The sequence below is a fragment of the Sipha flava genome, unplaced genomic scaffold (assembly GCF_003268045.1).
Source record: "Sipha flava isolate LNK unplaced genomic scaffold, YSA_version1 176_pilon_pilon, whole genome shotgun sequence".
Taxonomy (NCBI): domain Eukaryota; kingdom Metazoa; phylum Arthropoda; class Insecta; order Hemiptera; family Aphididae; genus Sipha; species Sipha flava.
The window spans coordinates 1964802-1986411 of record NW_020272062.1 but is presented as its reverse complement, the minus strand read 5'-3'; the positions used below and the strand labels follow the sequence as shown (position 1 = coordinate 1986411).

Sequence of the window (21610 nt, the reverse complement as noted above, 5' to 3'; positions counted from 1 at the left end):
CCAATGCCTGTCACCGCAACGCCACAACAACAAACAGTATTATCTTTAATTCTTATCTTATCGACGTCCGTGTTTAACATTAACCGGCTGCGCTTTGTCCATAGAGTAATTACTCTATGGCTTTGTCGCAGTTTAACGAGAAATAAACAATAACGAGAAATTCAACGCTCCAATAATAGGTACTATGAACCAAACATTACAATATCACCGTTGGTGACGCGATTATCGAACCCATTTTTTTTCCCCGACCGATAGCTGTTCGCTTCCGCCGTCACCGTTGTCGTGGCACGCGTACACGTTCGTCAACAGTCATCTTCGATCGCCGTAGTCAACCAAGACACTGTTGCCCGGAGTTGACGACCGACCCGAAAAAATAATTTCAGCTCGGAGGTTTCATTGGCATCGTTCGAACCCCGTTGTCCGCCGGAAACCCAACACCACTCGAACCACGCACAATGAGCGACGGTGAGTGTGTTAAATGGTATTCCCATTGTTTTTTGTTATTATATTCATTTAGACCGATAATTAATCTTTTATATTTGCGATCAAACGCCGCTCTTGCTGCTATTTCTTTTCCACTGGTTTGTTATTATCGCTATTCCGTGAGCACCGCCGTGTACGTCAATAGCGCAGATGGACAAAGTCCGTGTACTTTGTTACCCAATTACCAGCCCGGCTAGTAGGTCAATTGAAACGAATGATGCATTTATTTAATATTATGTACTTAGCGCTATCAGTTTAGTGTTTGACCGAGCACTGAACAGTTTCCACAGTATAACGTTCTGATCTTGGTGGATTTCACCAAAATCAAAGTCTTCCTTTACCATCAATACTTGAACGCGTTCTGCGTTGAATGGTAAGTGTTTTTTTAACTGTGATCTCAAAATGCTTTTACGTTCCAGCAAAGTTTGATCCATTCGACATGAAATGGAATATCACATTTTATGTTGTGCCAGTGTATTTTTTATAAGGTATTTTTCAGTTGACTGAAAAAAAAATTCAATTCTGTGAGAATCGAAGTTGATACTTGTTCATAATATTAATCACTTTCTCTTATATGTGTTTGATATGTAAAACATGTTTTTTCCATTTAATTATTGCATTTAATATCTATTATTATTGTTCTTAGCTTATAAATATAAATATTAGAACAGTAAGGTTTTAATGCCTTATAGTTAAATAGTAATAATATTCTATTTTGCTTCTTTATTAATTATTTTTTCCATTAAAACTATGTGATATAAAACAATAAATTAACAATTAATACATAAGTAGATATAATATACATAAATGTATACTATAAATCACTGATAATTTAATATTGAATTTATGTATAAATTAATATTGTATTTTAAAACCAGGTGTCTACATTTAGATATTTTTATTTTACTTCCAACAGTTCTTGTTTATTATAAAGTATCTAATACATTTTTTTGGAATCTGAAAAATACATTTTACTAGCCAGCAGTTCATTAATATTTTTCTATAAATTGAGTTAATTTTTCATAGGTACTATGTATTTAAGTGCTAACAAAAATAGGTTTTAAAAATAAAAATCAAGTATTTTTATTAAACAAACTTGAGCGAGGGTAGTAATTTATTTTTTCATGGTAAAGTCATAAGAAATATACTTAATTAACTTGTTAAAAATGTATGTACATTAAATTATTACACTGCTGATCTGAATATTAAATATTAATATATCATTAATTTGATTTTATATAGATGTCAACATTTTAAAATAACTTTCTGATTCATAATATGCAATTAAAAGTAGACATTGTCATTTTAAAAATGTAAATAATTATTACAATTACAAGTTAAAGTATATTATAAAAATGTCTAAATATTTATAGTTTTATCTTTAACTTGTAAAAAAATTATTTTTTACAATTTCATGGACAATGACTTGGAAATAAGTTCTGCTTGTTAAAATTATGTTGTCTTTTGTTATGTGTAGTATTTATTAATGTTTTACCAGGGTTTTCACATATTTTTATTTGTATAATTAATTATTATTAATTTTGTTTTTAGATTAAAATAATTGTATAATCCATGGTCATATACTCTTGCCTAAATTATCACATTATTAAACGAAGGTTACATTTTTCAGTTACTATTATTATTAACCCATTGTTAATCACTATTTCATCAGTACTTTCGGTTAATTTTAAAGTTTATTGAGTTAATTAAATATTAATTTTACACTTCATGCATTTTGTTCCTTTAAATATTGAAATAATATTATGTAGGTTTATAATTTGCATAAGCATTGATAGTTAAAATGTACCTAATGTGAACAAATATATTTATTTACTAAAGATTTGAAATAATTTGAACAGTTTTATAGTTGATTATCAGTTTATAAATAGTGTAATACTATAATGTATGATATATTCAATTAAATGAAATCTATTAGTATTGTTAATAATATGTTATGTTCATTATAAATGTATAAAACAGCTTAATTTTTTTTTTATTTCAGATCCTAAAAACATGGCACTCACAAACTTAGAAGCATTAAACTTGGCCAATCATGATTTTTCACTTTCTTTGTATACTGTAAGAATTAATCATTATATTAAATTAAGTAATTTTTTTTATAGGCACTACATTTTTAATTTTTAAAGGAACTGGCAAAAAAAGAAACTGGGAATATTTTCTATTCTCCATTCAGTATTCATGTGATAATGTTCATGGCTAGCGTCGGAGCAGCTTCAACAACATTTGATGAAATGATTGCTACTATACATTTAAATAAAACTACTCACTCACTGGAAACATATAAAGAATTATTAGACGATTTAATTGTAAGTTTATTATTTTGGTCTGAATTAGTAAAAAAATATTTTTATGTTTTTGTTTTATTTGACTTATAACAAATTGACTGACTAAATTTTATTAATAAAATTTAATTAATAAGATATCATTATTTTTTAAATTGAATATAATTATAAATTATGTATTAATTTTTTTTTTGTATAGCTTATAATAAGTAAGTACATACATTTATTGTGTACTAATTAATTGTTACTTAATTGTTAATTGTGTTTTTTTTTTATAATTTTTGCTATTTTTAATTTCTTATGTACTTTTCTATTATAAAATTTCAATCAATGATAAAAAATTTTTAAATTCACATAAAATTAAGTGAATATACAAATAATATAACATAATTTATCATTTTTTTAGAGTGATAGTGAGAATTTAAAATTGGCCACTGGAATGTTTGTTGATACAAATTTTAATGTTAAAAGTAGTTATGTGGAAAACACAAATAAATATTTAAAAGCTACTATGGAAAAATTAAATTTCAAGCAAAATCCTGAAAAACAACGCCAATATATAAACAATTGGGTTTTACAAAAAACCAATGACAAAATCAAAAATTTATTCCCTAAAGGTTGTTAATTTAGTTGTATTTACATGTATTATTTAATTTAATTATACTCACTTGATTTTCTTTTTTTAAAGATTCTATTAATGAAGGTACTCCTTTAGTATTAGCAAATGCTATACATTTTAAAAGTGGTTGGGCACATAAGTTTAGAGATGCAGAAGATGAACCCTTCTATTTGACTCCTAACAACAAAGTAACAGTTAAAATGATGACACTGGTACATGATTTGAGTTATTATCATAATGATGAGTTGAAATTTGCAGCTCTTGAACTGCCATATGAAGTAAATTTTTCTTTAAATTTAATTTTTGATATTTTTAAGAATTTATAATTTTGTAATTTTGTTTAGCATCATGCTTTTAAAATGATGATTTTATTACCCGATGAAAAAGATGGTCTAAAAAACCTTGAGAATAATTTGTCTAAAATCAAAATTCATGAAATCTCTAATAAAATGAGCCAGTATCATGTAACTGTCAAATTACCCCGTTTCAAACTAGAACAATCATTGCAGCTTGAAGATACATTATCAAATGTGAGTATATTTAAAAAACAAATTCTTATACTTTTTATTAATATATTATTATATTTGTAGCTTGGATGTCCTACTATGTTCTCAAGAGCTGCTAACTTTTCTAATATTGCTGAAAGCGGCGATTTATATGTGAGTAAAGTTGTGCATAAGGCATATGTTGATGTAAATGAAAAAGGAACCGAGGCTGCAGCAGCTACAGGTAATGAAATATATTTGTGTATTGGGATTTTCGGTTATAATTCTTCAATTTACTCTAAGAAGTACTTTGAACATTTATTTCAAAACTTATTGGTTCTTAATTTTTAACCACTTGTGATGTATATGCAAAATTTAACTATATGAAAATAGTATCAGTGGCTGTCTAAAAAATGGTTTGCTTGGTTGTTTAAAATTGCTTTGTTGAGTCTATATTTTTATTTTAATAATAAAAATTAAGTACAATTATTAGTACTGTAAATTATTATTTAAATAATTACTTATTTATTATTAAAATTTCTTTCTTATGTTTATTAATTTGCTGTAAAATTAATACTATTATAAATTAATATAAACTTAAATTTTGGCTTCCAACATTATTAAAATAATTAATTATGGTTAAACACAAAATAAAAAAAAAAAATTGAAATATTACCAGGTATGTCAATTCGTAAGAAGAGATGTTTAAAAATGAATGAACCTAAAGATTTTGTTGCTGATCATCCATTTTTATTTTATATTTTGACCAAATTGGGTAGTATTATTTTTGTAGGTCGTTTGACCAATATTGAGACATTAGTTTATCCTGATAAAGATGAACTCTAATTATATATTAGAAATTGCATTGATTTATATTAGTTTTATATACGTTTATTTTCTTTGTATAACACATTTAATGGTATTATTTATAGTAAGAGTATTATATATTAGAAAATAATATTTATAAACGACAGTAAAAAAAATTTGTTAGTTAGTAATCTTAGTTCTGATATAAATGTATGATTATGTTATTAGGAATGACTATGCTTACTCGGTGTTTGATGATTCCCCAAGATTATGATAAAGTGGACTTTTTCGCTAATTGTCCATTCATCTTCTTTATAGTGGGCAAAAACAATGAACTTTTATTTTTTGGAAGAATACTAAACGTAGTTGAAAATTAAAAAATTAACCCATTGCTATTATATTTATGTCTTAATAATAGTTACCTAATTATCAGTATTTTGAAATATTAATTAAATGTTATAGATTATTTATTATTTTTATTTTGTAATGCATACATTTCTATTATATGTTAACTATATTTTCAAAAAAATTTATTTTTATTACTAAAACTAAATGTTTATATTATTAGTTGCTAATTGTTGTGTGATTTATATTTCTTTATTGAAGATTATTTTTTGCAGCTATATAACCTTTTAATATAACTCTTATACAAGAATATTATTTATTTTTTTTTAAACTTATTTCACATAAACCGCTGTGATAAAGTGTGCATTTTTTTTTTAAAAAAAGGTATGTTCCATTGATAATTTTGATTATAATTTATTTATAATATACAAAATGAACGATTATATAAAGTTTCATTGTTTTCATACGAGTTCAATGTTGTCCTTGCTCAGTGAGTTTTTACTTTAAACATCCAATGAACACTATAATAAATTGTATGTTTATAAAGTATTGGGATGTCTTTAATAATATTTATTAATAATAAATTATTTCTTTTAATCATATTTGATAGCTTGTTTTAAAAAATATTTATTTAAAATGCATTTACTTAAAATAGAAGATTAACGTGGGATCCCCACTAAAACATAAAATGGAATTATTAAATACTAATTTGTTACATTTATTTTGAAATTCTCTCAAATAATTCATGACAGTTTTCTTGGCATTTCATAAGATGTTAGAGAGGGATATCCTTAGTAAACAAATTAAAAATTAAAAAATGGAACTCATCTGTTATTAAATAACTTTCCCTAGTCAATCTCAATTTATTATATTTTTGGCTCATTTGTTTATTGTACTAGATTTATCAGATTAATACTATACTTTTAATGAATAAAATAAAAGTAAATATTTTATTATATAGTTTTAATTATGTTTTACAATTGTATTAATTTAGTTTTGACATTCCTGAACTACTTTTAATTATATGGATTTTTAAAATTGTATTTTGAATTGAGTATTTTATTAAAAATTGTAGTTTTATATGTTCAAATATATTGATATTTAAATTTATGAAATAACTTAAAATAGTTTAGAAAGAATGTCAGAATTGAAAAATCTATTAATTTTTATAAAAGATATCTGTATACTTATGTAATTCTGTTTATTTGTATATTATGTACATACAGTTTTATGACTGTTACTAAATGAACTATTAATGTTATATATTAAATTGGTACAAGGTAAGGTTCATATGCAATTTAGTTTAGTGTTGTGGTCTGTGTTGTTTTGCTTATTTTTCAGGATTCTGCTTGGGTAAACATTTTAAAACCTAATCTACTGTAAATCATCATCATAGTATTACATGTATATGTTCTATAGGCTGGGCTATGGACAACAGTATGAGTTTTCCAAGGACAAAACACAGAAGTGTATTCAATGCTGATCACCCATTCATTTTTGCTATTTTTTGGGGTTTTGACTTTTCTAACATGATTTTCATTGGTAGAATTATTTCGCTGTAATAATTATACCACATTGCCTATTTTAAACATATTAAATATGTTTAAATATTTAATTGTAATTATACATAATTATTTTTTAAGCTTTATGCATGATGAAAAGCTAAAGATAATAATTTGTTGGATTCATATATTGGGCAAATGTGTATGATATTTTTAAGTTAAACACTTTTTGAAACTACTTATGTTATTGTTACTATTTTTATTAAATTATAATCACTATAATATATTTTGACAACAATCAAATTGTTAAATCTAAAAACATTAGTATAGTCAATTTTGATTATTTTCGACAGTATTTCAGTTACTGGCACATGCAGACATATTACTAATATTGATCACAGTAAAATTTATAATAACAATATTGTTCACAAATTTTTATTGATAGCTCTTATGAATTACATAAAATCTATTGTTACTTAAGATATTGAATTTTGTAATCGTTTAAACTTATACACCATTTAGCTTATTTTTATCCTTGTTAATGTGGCATGATTATTCAGGGTCCAAATAATAATATATCTACATATAATTGTGCACAAATAGTATTTTTTTTTTAATAAAAAGACTTATTTATTTGAGTAATTTTTTTTTTGTACAATAAGTAATATTTTTGATTTATAATATAATTTGATAATTTATTAACAGTTTTACGAAAAATAAAAATACATTTACTTATTATTTATTGTTAAACTAGTATTTTTTATTCATTGTTTAGATATCCAATTTCAAATAGTTAAAGAAAGTTCCATTTTTCATTTATTCAATTATTTTTAATTTCTATGTTGAAAATAATATCTAAACAATGTCTAATAATTATAATATTTCTAAAGTAAAAATACACATAGGCGCATTTTGAACTTTAGCTCAGATTACAATATTTGGTTGCTCCTATAGTGTTATTATGTGAGCTCAGTATCTAAATTGTACAGTAATTGTTATAGTGATATAGTTTATTTCTATTTTTTTTTTTTCATTATGGTTTAAATTATATTTTTATTTTGTAAAAATCAGATTAAATCAGAATCTATTTTAATTTTTCTATATTTTGTCAGTGATAAATAAAATAATTATGTTCTATTGTTTCTGTACAGGTTATGAGATCATGTTAATGATGCTATCTAAACCAAAACCTGAAGTAAATTTTGTCGCAAATCACCCTTTCATTGTTTTAATAGTTTCTGCCAAATGGAATGTATTGTTCATGGGCCGTTTGTTACAGATATGAATTTTAAATAATTTTTAGTATCAACTATTAAAGTAATTATTTCGTTCTAATTATAATTCAATATATATTAAACATAATTCAACATTTTACGAAAAATAAATATTTTATACCAATTTTTCATTTTTATTGTTTACGGACACAACAGGTACAAATAAATTTTAAAAATTAAAAAAGATGAATATTTAAAAAATCATATTAATTATTTATGAGATCTTTTCCTAGTAATAATTTAGTATACAATTTTTTAAATCAAATTATAGTCAATAATACGATTTTTTTTAAAAATAATTTAATAGAAATACACTTTTAAATAATAATAAATAATTACTATATAATAGGTTATAGGTAATAATAGTCAATCAAAAATATTAATCAAATTAATTTTAATAATAAATAATAAATAATAATATAATAATAAGAAAAAATAAATAAAGATTTTTTTTAATAAATCTTCCTAATCTTTATTGTAATAAAATACAACTATTTGCACATATTCATAACGCCTTCATTTTTTGGTTTTTATAATTCTCAATTGTTTTTAAAGTTTTTTTTAATCTGGTTTTAACTACACTTAAAATGTTTACGCAGGTAAATTTGGCGCAAATTAGCTGTCTGAAAAAACATACCTTTTTTTATTTTGGCGCAAATGGGCAATGCCCCCAGTTGGTATTGTTCAGGAAAGTTTTTTAAATACAATAGTTTATTGATTATTAAAAACTTCAAATATAATACTATGATATACATAATAGTTTTGATCAGTGTTTTAACTTAAGGCATTGAATATGTGTTGATTTGTTTTACAAAAATTACTTGATTATAATTTTTTCAGCTATGCATTTATAGTGTTTGCTCCAGAGACCAGAGTTGGTCCCTCAAATGTATGTAGGCCCCGGGACCCATTAGAAATCAGTGCAATTGCATCACTTGGTACCCTACATGGGTGCTACTTTAGGTCAGTAGGAAATGTTTTTTTTTAGTTAAATTTTTTTTGGTAAAATGAGGAATTGAAATTATTTTCATAGGTCAATTTTATTCCAAAACGGATTCGTCTAACTACTATTTCTGCTAGTGTTAATGTATTATGATTGTTTGATGCAGGTAGTTTTTATGTAATATTGAATGTACATTTTCAAATTTTATGTACTTAAATTTGTGTTGTTTTATGAACTAAAAATCTTAAAATAAGCGCTAAAATTCTGTAAAATCACGAATATATCAATAAAATAGCTGTAAGTGTAAATATTTCTTTACATTTTTTTTCTTGAAAACAGCTTAAAAATTATACCTACTCAGTAAATAATTATTTTTGAATAAATATAGTTTTTAAAAAATGAAAAAAAAACATGAGGGTAATGATAATTTTAATTTTATTTACGGTAATTTACGGTATTTAAGATGAATAATATAAATCAAATAAAAAAGCACAACTCATGCGTTTTGTGATTCGTCGATAATGATAAATCGAGTTAACATCGGTTTCTTATAAAACTTACCGTCTACATCAATCTTGAATTTTATTCAAATTTGTCAATTACTTGTATTGAATGAATGGAAGCACTCGTCATGTCGAGCTATGTGTCAATTCAATCATTTGCCACTGAATGGATAATTGCATGGTTTTTTTGGATTTAAGAGAGTTCGTTATAATTAAGTAATTCGTTACTAACATCGGGGATGGTCCTCATTTTAAAACAAGTTCTATTACCATATATCAGAACGTATTCTTGTGTATTGAACGACTGTAAAAATGGTGTAGTTTTTCGCTTTGTACTCTGTTTAATGCACACATTTAATAACACTATTTTTATTTTAAAATACTATTTTTAATCTAATAGTAATTGCGTAGGGCGATGGTGTCGGTTGTATCTACGTTAAACGTTTATTGGTAGGATTTAAAATCACTAATAGTTAAAAAGGTACCTATAATTATTTGCTCTACGAAAACTTAATATCGGTTTTATCATTTTCGTTTCAGATTTAAATACATTCTAAGTACATTTTTCACGATACGCATGTACACGGTTTTGACCATAAATTAATTTAAGATTGTTGTTTATTATTTATTATTTTTGTTGTGCAGGTTTGACGTTTGTAGTAACTAGTGCGGTACACGTATATCCGCCACCGCCTGAAGTACAATTTGTCGCTGATCATCCTTTCTTTTTGTCTATATTGTCGCGCAATAATGACGTTTTATTTGTCGGTCGTTTATCAAAATTGTAATTCGTAGTTCTTGTAAGAGTTACGCTTGTCGTCATCACATTTATTAAATCATATATATACATTAAATTCATGTTATATTATATTAAGTTACTGGAACAAATCAATTTCATCCAATTCCATTGGATGTTCCAATAGTTCCATTGAAATATATTTTTGTTATTAGCATTATGAAGTCCAACTTCGATCAGATTTTAATAGATGTATATTTTATATACAGTATGTTGTTATTGTTGTAATCTGTGAGTTTAATTGACTACTTTAATATTATTAATTCATAAATAAATAAATAAATAGTTAATGTATAGAAAAAAGTAATAAATGCTTAGCCGGAATATTATTATATATTTAATTCGAAAATGGTCTTACTTTAATTATAATAACACCTCAGGCCAGGCATATCAAACTCTTAAGTATCAGATGGGCTAAATATATTGAATAATTTACTACGCGGGCCACAATTAAACATTTTACAAAAAATAAATATTTTATACCAATTATTAATTTTTACTGTTGACGTGCACAACAGGTACAAATAAATTTTAAAAGTTTTGAAAAAAATGAATTTTTAAAAAATCATATTAATTATTTATGAGATAGGTTTTATTTAAACGAAAAGAAAAAAAATAATACATTTTATTCGGTTGCATTTATAATTAGGCTTCTTACTTCAATATTCATAATGATTTATTTAATTTAGTTCATTTTCAATCTATTACTTCAGATATTGTAAGGTATTCGATAGATTTCATATTATAATCAAGGTATATTTATCCATGATTGAATATCGACCGAATTTTTTTACAAAATCAATTTTCTTGATTTGAAAGCTAAAATTTTCTGAAATTTGATATGAATTAGATATGATTTGTATTTACTCAAAAACTGTCATAGCGTGTAGTATATATATAATAAAAAGTTTCGAATTATTGTGTAGGTCAGTAGGAAATGTTTTTTTTAGTTTAATTTTTTTTTTTGGAAAGAAGGGAATTTAAATTATTTTCATTAAATTAATTTTACTCCAAAACGGATTTGTTGAACTACTATTTGTGCTAATGTCAATATACTATGATTATTTAATGCTTGTAGTTTTTATATAATATTAAATGCAGTCTCAGATTTTATGGCGACTAAAAATTTTAAAATAGGCATTATAATTATCTATAATCACGAAAAATATTAATAAAAAAATAAAGTGTAGATATTTTTTTACATTTTTTTTTCTGAAAAGAGTTAAAGAAATTATTTTCAGTAAATAATTTTTTATGAATAAATATAGTTTTTAAAAAATGAAACAGAAACATGAAAATTAATAAAAAAAAAATAAAATTTCTATAACTTTAATTTTATTTATGAGGTTAAAGATAAATAATATAAATCAAACACAAAAACACATCTCATGTGTTTTATGACTCGTCGATAATGATTAATCGAGTCAACATCGATTTCTTATAATATATACCGAGTATACCAAATTTAAATTTTATTTAAATATTTGAACTACTCGTATTGAACGAATAGAGGCGATCACACCATTCGTCAAGTCGAACCATGTGTCGATTCTCCTTCGCCACTGGATGGGTGTTTGCATGCGTTTATTTGGTTTTTAGTGAGTTTGCTGTTATTGAGTGATTCGCTACTGGCATCGGTAATGGTTCTCATTATAAAACAAGTTTAATTATCAAACATTAGCACGTATTCGTCTGTATTGAATGGCTGTCGAAATTGTGTGGTTTTTCACTTTGTGCCCTCGTGTTGTTTAATGTACACATTTAATTACAGTGTTGTCTTTTTCAAATATTATTTTTAATCTAATAGTAATCGTATAAGGCAATGGCTTCGGTTGTATGTACGTTTATCAGTTGGTTTTTATATCACTAATACTTAGATTGGTATCTATATTTTTTTGCACTTCGAAATTCTTAAATAGGTTTTAAATATTTTCCTTTTATATTTGAATACTATCTACACATTTTGCACGATATCCATGTAAGGTTTTGAATATAAAATCATTTAAGATTGTTGTTTATTGTTTATTATTTTTGTTGTGCAGGTTTGACGTTAGTAAAATACAGTGCGGTACACGTATATCCGCCACCGCCTGAAGTACAATTTGTCGCTGATCATCCTTTCTTTTTGTCTATATTGTCGCGCAATAATGACGTTTTATTTGTCGGTCGTTTATCAAAATTGTAATTCGTAGTTCTTGTAAGTGTTACGCTTGTCGTCATCACATTTATTAAATCATATAGATATATTCAATTCATGTTATATTATATTACGTTACTGGAACAAATCAATTTCATCCAACTCATAGTTCCGTTGAAATATATTTTTGTTATAATCATTACGAAGTCCAAGTTCGATCAAATTTAAATATATGCATATTTTATAAACAGTATGTTGTTATTGTTGTAATCTGTGAATTTAATTGACTACTTTAATATTATTAATTCATAAATAAATAAATAAATAGTTAATGTATAGAAAAAAGTAATAAATGCTTAGCCGGAGTATTATTATATATTTAATTCGAAAATGGTCTTACTTTAATTATAATAACACCTCAGGCCAAGCATATCAAACTCTTAAGTATCAGATGGGCTAAATATATTGAATAATTTACTACGCGGGCCACAATTAAACATTTTACAAAAAATAAATAAATATTTTATACCCATTATTAATTTTTACTGTTGACGTGCACAACAGGTACAAATAAATTTTAAAAGTTTTGAAAAAAATGAATTTTTAAAAAATCATATTAATTATTTTTGAGATAGGTTTTATTTAAATGAAAAAAAAATAAAAAAATAATACATTTTATTCGGTTGCATTTATAATTAGGCTTCAATCTAATATATTTTTTACGATAACCATGTACACTAGTGTTATGTTGAAACCAGATTTATGAAATCGAATCGAACTTTAAAATATATTTTCGAACTCGAACTCATAACTAAACTTTTATGTTTTTTATTGAACCGAACCGAATCTAGAAAAATTTCAAGTCGAAGTCGAATTCAAAGTCGAATTTTTTTTTTTCAATAAATTTAAAAATTAAACGGCTAAACATCGTTACTAGTCGTAGTTTCTAAAATCTAGGTCAGCCGAATGTAACTAAATGTTTAATTAAATGTTTATGACTGTGCAATCAGTCGATCATAAAAATTCCTAATTTATAAAAATATATTACTATGTAAACATGTTTTTATCAACAAAACAGCTGCAGAAGCGGAATAATTCTATGGGATTTTCCAAAATAGTTTTTTCCCGTTAAAATAAATATGATAATGTAGAAGTCAATACTGGTAATTAAAAATACTTTTTACTAATACTATTATAATACTGATACTAATATTACTACTACTAATAGTACTAATATATATCTATACTATACTATACTATATATTAATAGTATTACTAATTAATGCAGTATAATTCTTCAATTCCATGTCATTATTAATAACACTAATATTTTTAAAATCTTTAAAATTATTTTTTTGAACAATTATAAAAATTGTTATTCAAATTCAATATTTGGTCTTCGAACCATCCTGGCCTACTGGTCTGGTTCGACTAATATTTACAAGTGCGATTTTCGAATATTATAAAATGCTTGACAGTTCGGTTCAAATATTTTTCATACAGAGTTTGAATTTCGAATCGAACTGAATGTCAAGAGTTGGAACAGTTCAACTCATTACTACCTTGTATCTATACAAATTTCTATAATATTTCTTATCTTCCGTTTATTAGTCGCAAATCGTAGAAATTATGTACCAACACATTTCGTTGATCTCGGGTAATCGTTTGATCACAATTAATCTTTAGAATTTTAGTTTTCTTAAATATTACCTCTTTCTTTTTCATTGACTTTCGAGTGATTATTTAACACTTCAGAATTCTTCCAATATTATCTAGGGTTTTAGAGGTGAATGATACATTACAGTTTTATAGTTATTGCACATTGTAAAATGTCAAGGCTGACATGCATGACACTAAGAGAAATATTCCTGTGAACTAAATACATCACCATTCACGGTTATGATCATAAACTAATTTAATATTATTGTTAATTACTTTTTATTTTTTATTTTTGTTATGTAGGTATGATTTTTGCCTTCATGAGTGCGCCTTACGTTTATCCACCAAAGCCTGAAGTACAATTTGTTGCCGATCATCCTTTCTTTTTATCTATAGCTTCACGCAATAACGACGTTTTATTTGTCGGTCGTTTATCAAAATTGTAACCCGTGATTCTTTTAAGTGTTGTTAACACATTTATTCGATAATTAATTTATTCAACTTATATTATATTATATTATTATTGGAAAAAATTAATTTTACCTAGCTCATTGTTTCGTTAAAATATTTTATTGTTATAAGCATTACGAAAAGCGACTTCAAATTTAAATAAATGCATATTTTAGATGCAATATGTTGTTGTAACTTGTTTCCCGTCGATCATCCGTTGTAAATTATTAAGTAACTCTACACACTCTAGTATTGATTATAGCATAACACTTGATTCGAGTTTTTGTACGTCAGAAAATAAAGAAACTTGGTCTAACACAGTTAAATATCTCGTTTTATACTGTGACATTTTTTACCCTGAAAAATCGTCGTTCTGAAAATATGTTATGTTTATCCAATCGTCATTAAGTTAAAATATTTCAACAAGCTTGTTTATTAAAACTGACGGTTATAGTATTTTTTAAAAATTATTTACATTTATAGTGAGTTATGCTGTTGATTTTTTTATGTAAGCATTTGGTTTTTTTCCTTAGAGATAATATTTTATTATTGTAAAGGAAGTTTCGTTTATTACTAGTCGAGTAGGCCATTCAACTAATTGTTTTATTTTTATACCTAATTTTATTTTGTATTGTTCGTTATGTTTTTTTTCAACGTGTGTACCCACTGTTAATTGGACTTGCTCTAATTAATTATTTTCATCGTGGTATATTATAATAATCATTGTATTTGCTGATAATATTCCGTGCTGCTAATGAACGTGTTATTCTTGGTTGTTTTCCACTGCACCTACCTACGGCTTCAACTGTAATCACGAATAAAAATGATTAATCGCGGAACGTGGTTCGAACTCGACACGGATAAGACTTTAATGATTATTGAAAATAAAAAATAATTTTCAACATTCTGATTCTTTAACGATTTTATACGGTTCTTCGATGTAATACCTATTCATTTTATCATTATCTTAAATTGAACTTATTCCGCATCAACGTTTGGATCGCTTTTTCCGAGAAGTAGCTCCAAGGATATATGGGTACTTACAGTGCGTTGTAGAAATATTGACCATAAAATGTGTGGCGTATTTATTCGTGTATTGCTCTATTAATAACGAAGCAAATAGTTTAAATAGGTAATATAAGACATGTCCCGCGAGGGTTTATTAATTTAAAGTGACGGGAAAAATGTAGTTTTCGTTACTTCCACCGGTTGTCGATATAAAACGGGATAAAACATCGCGGGACACCGTCGACATGTATGTACGGTTATTATAATTATAATTTTTTTATTGGCTAAAGAAAATTGTACTTTTGATGAGCTAAACAAGATACGCGCCAGTAGTCTTAAGCCGCGGGGTTTTTACTCGCATTTTCAGTGATTAGATTTTCGGCTTTAAAACAAATAACTGCACTATAGTTTTTGCGCTGTAATTTTTCGAATTACTGTTCGGACAAACTACGATTGTAGTTAAATACCTACGTTCAGTTTAGCTGCTCCGTAGCTCATATTCGAACCAGGCCCTATTTTTATGTGCACCCCGACACACAATGTGCACCACGAATGTACAAGTGTGCACTACGGTCTACAAAACAAAAATTAAATAATAAGCTAACTACTAGGAAATATGAGTATTATTGAATTTTTTAAAATTTAATGCATATATATATATATATTATGTATGTAATATATTCCTTTTTCTAAGACAGTAGCAAGACTAAATTTTCATTTAAAGCAGTAAAATCAAGTGTGCAGTCCGAAATTGTACAAATAATAGGGCCTGATTCGAACCCGTTTGAAGGTTGTCTCGTATGGAATAACATTCATACAGACCAGTGGTTCTAAACCAGGGTGACATGGACGCAGACTGCATCACGCAGTGTAGGGGTGACACGAAATCTCCGAGGGAAAAGGAAAAAAATAAAAAAATAATTAATTTTAATAAAATTATATTATTGCCACAACTGTCATATAAATAGCATAACTTTATGTTTGTGTAAAAACATATATTGTTTAGATTCGATAATGACGTGCAGTATTTTGATTTGTGAAATTGCTGCATTATCGATTATCTTATCGATTTAACTGGGGTCGTTTTCAGTTATTTTGCAGTCGCTAGATATGTAGTGTTAGAGCTCTACAAATCTAGAAGATAATACCTCCAGGTTGGAAAGACCAGCCCTCGACTTCCTCAACTTTGTAAAAACCATCAGGGTCCAATTACTCATCAGTTTCCATACAAAACATTATTATTTTTTCACTATTTTTTTTTAAAAATTTGCAAATTTAAACTTTTAACTGACAATGTTTATTGAACCCTGCACAACTCAAATGAATTGTAGTAGGTGTACTTATTATTTTTCTGAGTACTGAATTTTTTTTTTTTTTGTTATTTCAAGAATTATTCTAAAATACACATTATTTATTATTTTGATGTAAGGTTGACGCGGTGTTTTATTCTAGTGGTTTAAAGGTGACACGAACGAGAAAAGGACGAGAATCGCTGGTGTAGACGAAGCAAGATGTTATTGCACGCGTATAATGTATTTACGTGAGATGCGTGATATTAATATATATATATATATATAGCTGGAGTCGGAACGGGCTTTGCGAAGGTTTAACCGCCGATATTTATGTCCACGTTGAAATTACGTCTCAAGTTCGGCGTAAACAATTACAATGCCACGCTGCGCTCTCCTGTGTTCGAATCCGAGCCGGGGGTTAGAGAATAATGTAAGCCGTTCCTGAATCGCGCCTCGGTCTCTCCGCCGGCCCCGTCTGCCGACGTATGATTGGCATAAAACACGGCAAACAATTTTCCGGCCGTCAATCAATGTCGCGATTCGGAAGACATTCGGTCGCGATGATTTCTTTGACGTTCATGTTTGTTTACAATCGGTTTTTATAAATCTGGATGTAGATTTAACGCGATATTCAAACGGATCCGAACATGGGCGTATTTTAAAGGGGGCAGGAGGCAAGGAGCGATCGCCTACCCCCCTGAATCCGTATTTAAGGAATTGATTTTATATGAGATACACATTTCAAATTTTTTTTAATGCGGATCATTTTATGACGAAATAAAACTATGCGTGGCTGCAAATATTGAATCGGGTTTTTTGTTGGGTCCATATTTGGTGAAAAATAAAATAAAATACAAGCGTAAATTTCAAAACAGACAGGTGTTAAAAAATAACTACATGAAATCGATTCTAAGTGGATCCAGCATTAGATTAAAAAAAAAAAAAAAAACCACAAATATTTAAGATTTACCTGATTTAAGTATTATCAACAATTTTACTTTTAAATTTTGAGTCTGAATTAGAGAAAAAATTTGAGTCCCCCCTCCCTTAGAAGTAAATCTAAATACGCCTTTGGATCGGAATCGAAATCCGAAGCTATAGTTTCTATGTCTGATCTCCGGATTGGCTTAACGAACGCGATTATCAATTTTTCGGTGAGGTCAGTGGTGTATTCAGAATTTTTTTTTTTTTTTTTGGGGGGGGGGGTATAAAAAAATTAAACTTTAATTTTATTTTGAATTTTGTGTGTTTTTATTATAATCAATAGACAATATACATACATTTAACATTTTCGTGGGGGGGTTATAACTCCTAATCCCCTGGATACGCCACTGGGTGAGGTAACATGGTTACATGAAAGTTCTGAACGCGCGTAAACAGTTAATATTATCTGTTTACATGTTTTCTGTTTTCTACGGTCGAATTTGCTATTGATCCGAGTAGTTTGATCACTGATATCTTTGAGTTCAATCAATGATCTTAATATTATTGTTATCAACTGTTGGTTATTAATTTAAAAATAATTGGTTGAAATACATTCACGCGAATAGAATAGATATTTTTTTATATTTATCAAATTACGTTTGACGTTGGTACGATAATCGTAAGTGTTGTAGATAAATATCCGAACTACAAGTGTGTATAAATGAAACTATCGATTATCGGATAAAAAACCGAAATATATTACGACAATTCGTTAAATATTATGTATATTATTGTATTTGGCGTATATTATGACGTTGTAACGGCAAAGGTCGAAACCGAAATCGATTTTTTTTCTCTGAACCAAACGGAGTAGACATTTTTCTCCACATTAACTCAATCAATTCAAACGTAGTGTCTCTTAACCGATATTAAATAACTATAATCGTTCGACGGAGTCGTACGTTTTGTGTTCGCTCACAATAGGTGCAGTCATGTTTTTGCTCATCAACTCTCATCTCATTTCGCAGAACGTATTAGTCGTCACAGTGAAAATATTGCTCGCATAACACGACACGTATTTTACGTTTTGGCTATTCTCGCGTCGTCGTAATACACTTACATTAATTATTCCGTTGGTTGGCTTTTAACGTTTTAACACCACATTGAATCATTCATTACACCATTATGCCAGTTTGTAACTCTCGCGTGGATATACAGGCTGTTCCACTAGAGTTACGATGTATCCTGTGCTGATAAAGATAATCAAATTGCTTTTTTTTTTCCCTTTTTTTTTAATATCGTAAAAGCTCACATGACCAAAGACGTTAGTACATAAAAGTCGATTAAACGAATAGAAAAGAAAATACAATCGTTTAAGAAATAAATATAAAATCTTATATTTTATTTTTGTAACATTTGAACAGTTTTAAAAACATCGTTTTTAAATTTCATTTTTCTGAACATTTTGATTGGTTTGACTTTTAAATTGCATACTTCATGACTTCATGATATTAATTTCTTTTTCATCCACCACGGTATTTTAATTTGTATCCCGTCGGAAACTGCTTTTCGTTGAATTTATTTAGTCATAAAATATGACGAATACAAAAAAAAAAAAAATCACTTCCAAATAGTTATCATCAACACAGGATACATGATGATGTACGGAGGCAGTCGGTGAACACAAATGGGACACAGACCTTATGCGTATAATTTATGCGAAATATTAAATTCGTTAGCGTTTTACCGCTGTCTGAATTGTGTCATGTGTATGTATATAACAGTAATTCCGTTAAAATTTTGACGGCATTGTTATAGCTGCACATTACAACGATGATAACTTAATGTCGATTTCGTGTACAGGAATGTTGATGTTCAGAAGTGCCCGAATCCAGGATGATGAACCGCCGAAAAAAGTTGATTTTTACGCCGATCATCCTTTCGTCATCGGGATATTGTACTACACCGACAGCGTAATGTTCATGGGCCGGATATTGAACCCGCAGTAGACCTAATAACACTACGATGTATAACGTTATAAAAAAAAAAATTTTATTCGTTAAAAAATAATTTCCTAAGCTTAATAATTACGTATAAATAATCGAATAATTATTTTAATAACAACATTTTATTTCATTGTTATGCATTGTTTTTTTTTCTTTAATAAAATGACGCGCGAGAGAAACGCCTTTGGTTCTTGCCAGAGCGGCTTTGTAAAAATATCTATAACCTTTATTATTATACCTCCCCTTGCGTAACGTTTGATCATTCTTTTTTCCACAACGAAAATTTGTTATCCTTATGTCTGGTCCTAAATTCAGCAGATTAATCATCTACTGGATTTGATAATTCCTAATTATAGCAGATTCGATCAAGCAGCTGGCACGGAAGTATCCAGGCGAATTGATCTATCAGAATCTTAATAATTTTCACATGGATAGCTAACAAATGTTTAATAAAAAATTCAATAGTTCGCGCTAAAATGGGCATCTCTTGAATAATATTGATATTAGTCCGTTCTCGTTTTCCGTTTCGCGTAGAACAGCGAACAGCAATTAAATTAAGAAAATAAATCAAGTGTCTCTGACTCCTTACTGATCAGCTGAAGAAGCTTTGGTACATTGGTTGCTGAATTTAAAAACATAGATTATTCACGTCGATGCAAATCCACTGAAACGATACCGCAGTGTACGGCTTTTCGATTTCAGTGTTGGTAGTGCACGTATTATCACACTATCAACCACAAATATAGTAGTATTAATTTAAGTGTAAGTGTACGTGTAAGTATATATTATTTTCGAATCACAGTTTTTAACATAGAATTGAAAACAATTGACTAAAAATACTAAAATAATTAACTTTCATGCACAGAGCGCTGTCCAGAATAGTTATAAACGGGTTTCATACGTTGCGTTCGTATGCGCTTATGATGGTACAATAACGCGTACAAATCTTTTCGGGCTTAAACCCAACCGCACGTAATGATATTAATAATAATACGGATGTTGCTGCAGTCCAAAACCGATAATTGCTGTGCGACGAAAACAAAAACGAATCCGTCGTTCGGCTCCTGGAAGATAAATTTTGGTCGCAGCGTTGTTATTATTATTGCCTCGTGCGCGCACTTTTCGGCGACGGACGGCGAAACGTTTCTATTGCTTCCGGTACCAATTATTATTAATGCTATGGTGTACTGACGGACATTGTTGTTGACACAACTTTGCCGACTCGCTGTTCTCGTACAGCCGTCCATAATATATATTAAGGGCTGCGTTTATCGCATCGGTATTGTGAGTATAGGTACTACGTGCTCGCGGGGGCAGCGGCGAATCGCTGCGGAAGCGCTACTGGCGTGTCGAACCTTTTGCCTTCCATCAACGTCACCCCTAATACGTTGGTCGCGTCGACGAAACGTTTTTGTAGCCCGCGTAAAACAGTGGTTTTCGTTTTATTGTCACGTGTAAACATAATTTGGAATTTTTTTTTTTCCCATTATTTTATCTGTAAAATTTTGATCTATAAAGGCATAAGGCATTGTTGTTGTTTAACTTTCATAGAGCGTTTTGTACCCCAAAAATCGATTTTTATTTCACTCGGAAATGTTCATGTGACTGCAATATTTTTTAATGACAGGTTCCAAGAAAATTTCTTGTTAAAGTTTTTTACGCAAAACAATACACAATTACAAAACTGAAATAATAGACTGACGAACTGGATGTCAAAACGGAAGTTGTGACGCGACATTCTTATCTCATAGAACTGCTACTTGTACCCGTAAATATTCGTTGAACCGGGAATCGAGTCCGGTAACCGTGCGATAAGTTTATATCGTAAAATGTATATAATATTGAAATTATGTCTGATTCCACTGTACAAAATTAAATCTCAGAGATATCTTACGGAACTACTTTTGTGATCTGCGAAGTTAAACAATCATTTATTTCCCACCGAAGTTTCTGAGGCTGAGTCGCAGTGAATTTAAATGCGAGATCCAAACCAAACGTCCTTACAATTTCCACGTGTTACTTTTAAAACCACCATATTTTTATATTTTTTTACATCATCTCTTACAGAAACAAC

General features: G+C 27.9%; 1 protein-coding gene across 11 annotated transcripts; it reads left to right on the top strand.

Annotated features, from left to right (window-relative positions):
• The first annotated feature begins 70 nt into the window (after positions 1–70).
• LOC112680446 (serpin B4-like) lies at positions 71–19752 on the top strand. Of its 11 annotated transcripts, none has more exons than XM_025550536.1 (9): positions 71–179; positions 256–465; positions 2486–2562; positions 2631–2810; positions 3193–3403; positions 3475–3683; positions 3750–3935; positions 3996–4134; positions 4570–4751. In XM_025550536.1, the coding sequence occupies exons 2-9, from the start codon at positions 456–458 to the stop codon at positions 4734–4736; spliced, it is 1179 nt and encodes a 392-aa protein (XP_025406321.1). In that variant the 5' UTR covers positions 71–179; positions 256–455; the 3' UTR covers positions 4737–4751. The 11 variants fall into 11 exon arrangements, with proteins under 11 accessions (XP_025406321.1, XP_025406332.1, XP_025406331.1 ...); XM_025550544.1 differs by lacking the exon at positions 4570–4751 and adding exons at positions 9910–10064; positions 14160–14233 and having other exon boundaries at positions 78–465; XM_025550545.1 differs by lacking the exon at positions 4570–4751 and adding exons at positions 12103–12257; positions 14160–14216 and having other exon boundaries at positions 78–465.
• Positions 19753–21610: the final 1858 nt, after the last annotated feature.

Excerpts from the sequence above, each read along its gene's own strand:
- LOC112680446 (XM_025550536.1), top strand. Across the intron at positions 2,563-2,630 it reads TTTCACTTTCTTTGTATACT|GAACTGGCAAAAAAAGAAAC; the intron begins GTAAGAATTAAT and ends TAATTTTTAAAG. Across the intron at positions 3,936-3,995 it reads TTGAAGATACATTATCAAAT|CTTGGATGTCCTACTATGTT; the intron begins GTGAGTATATTT and ends TTATATTTGTAG.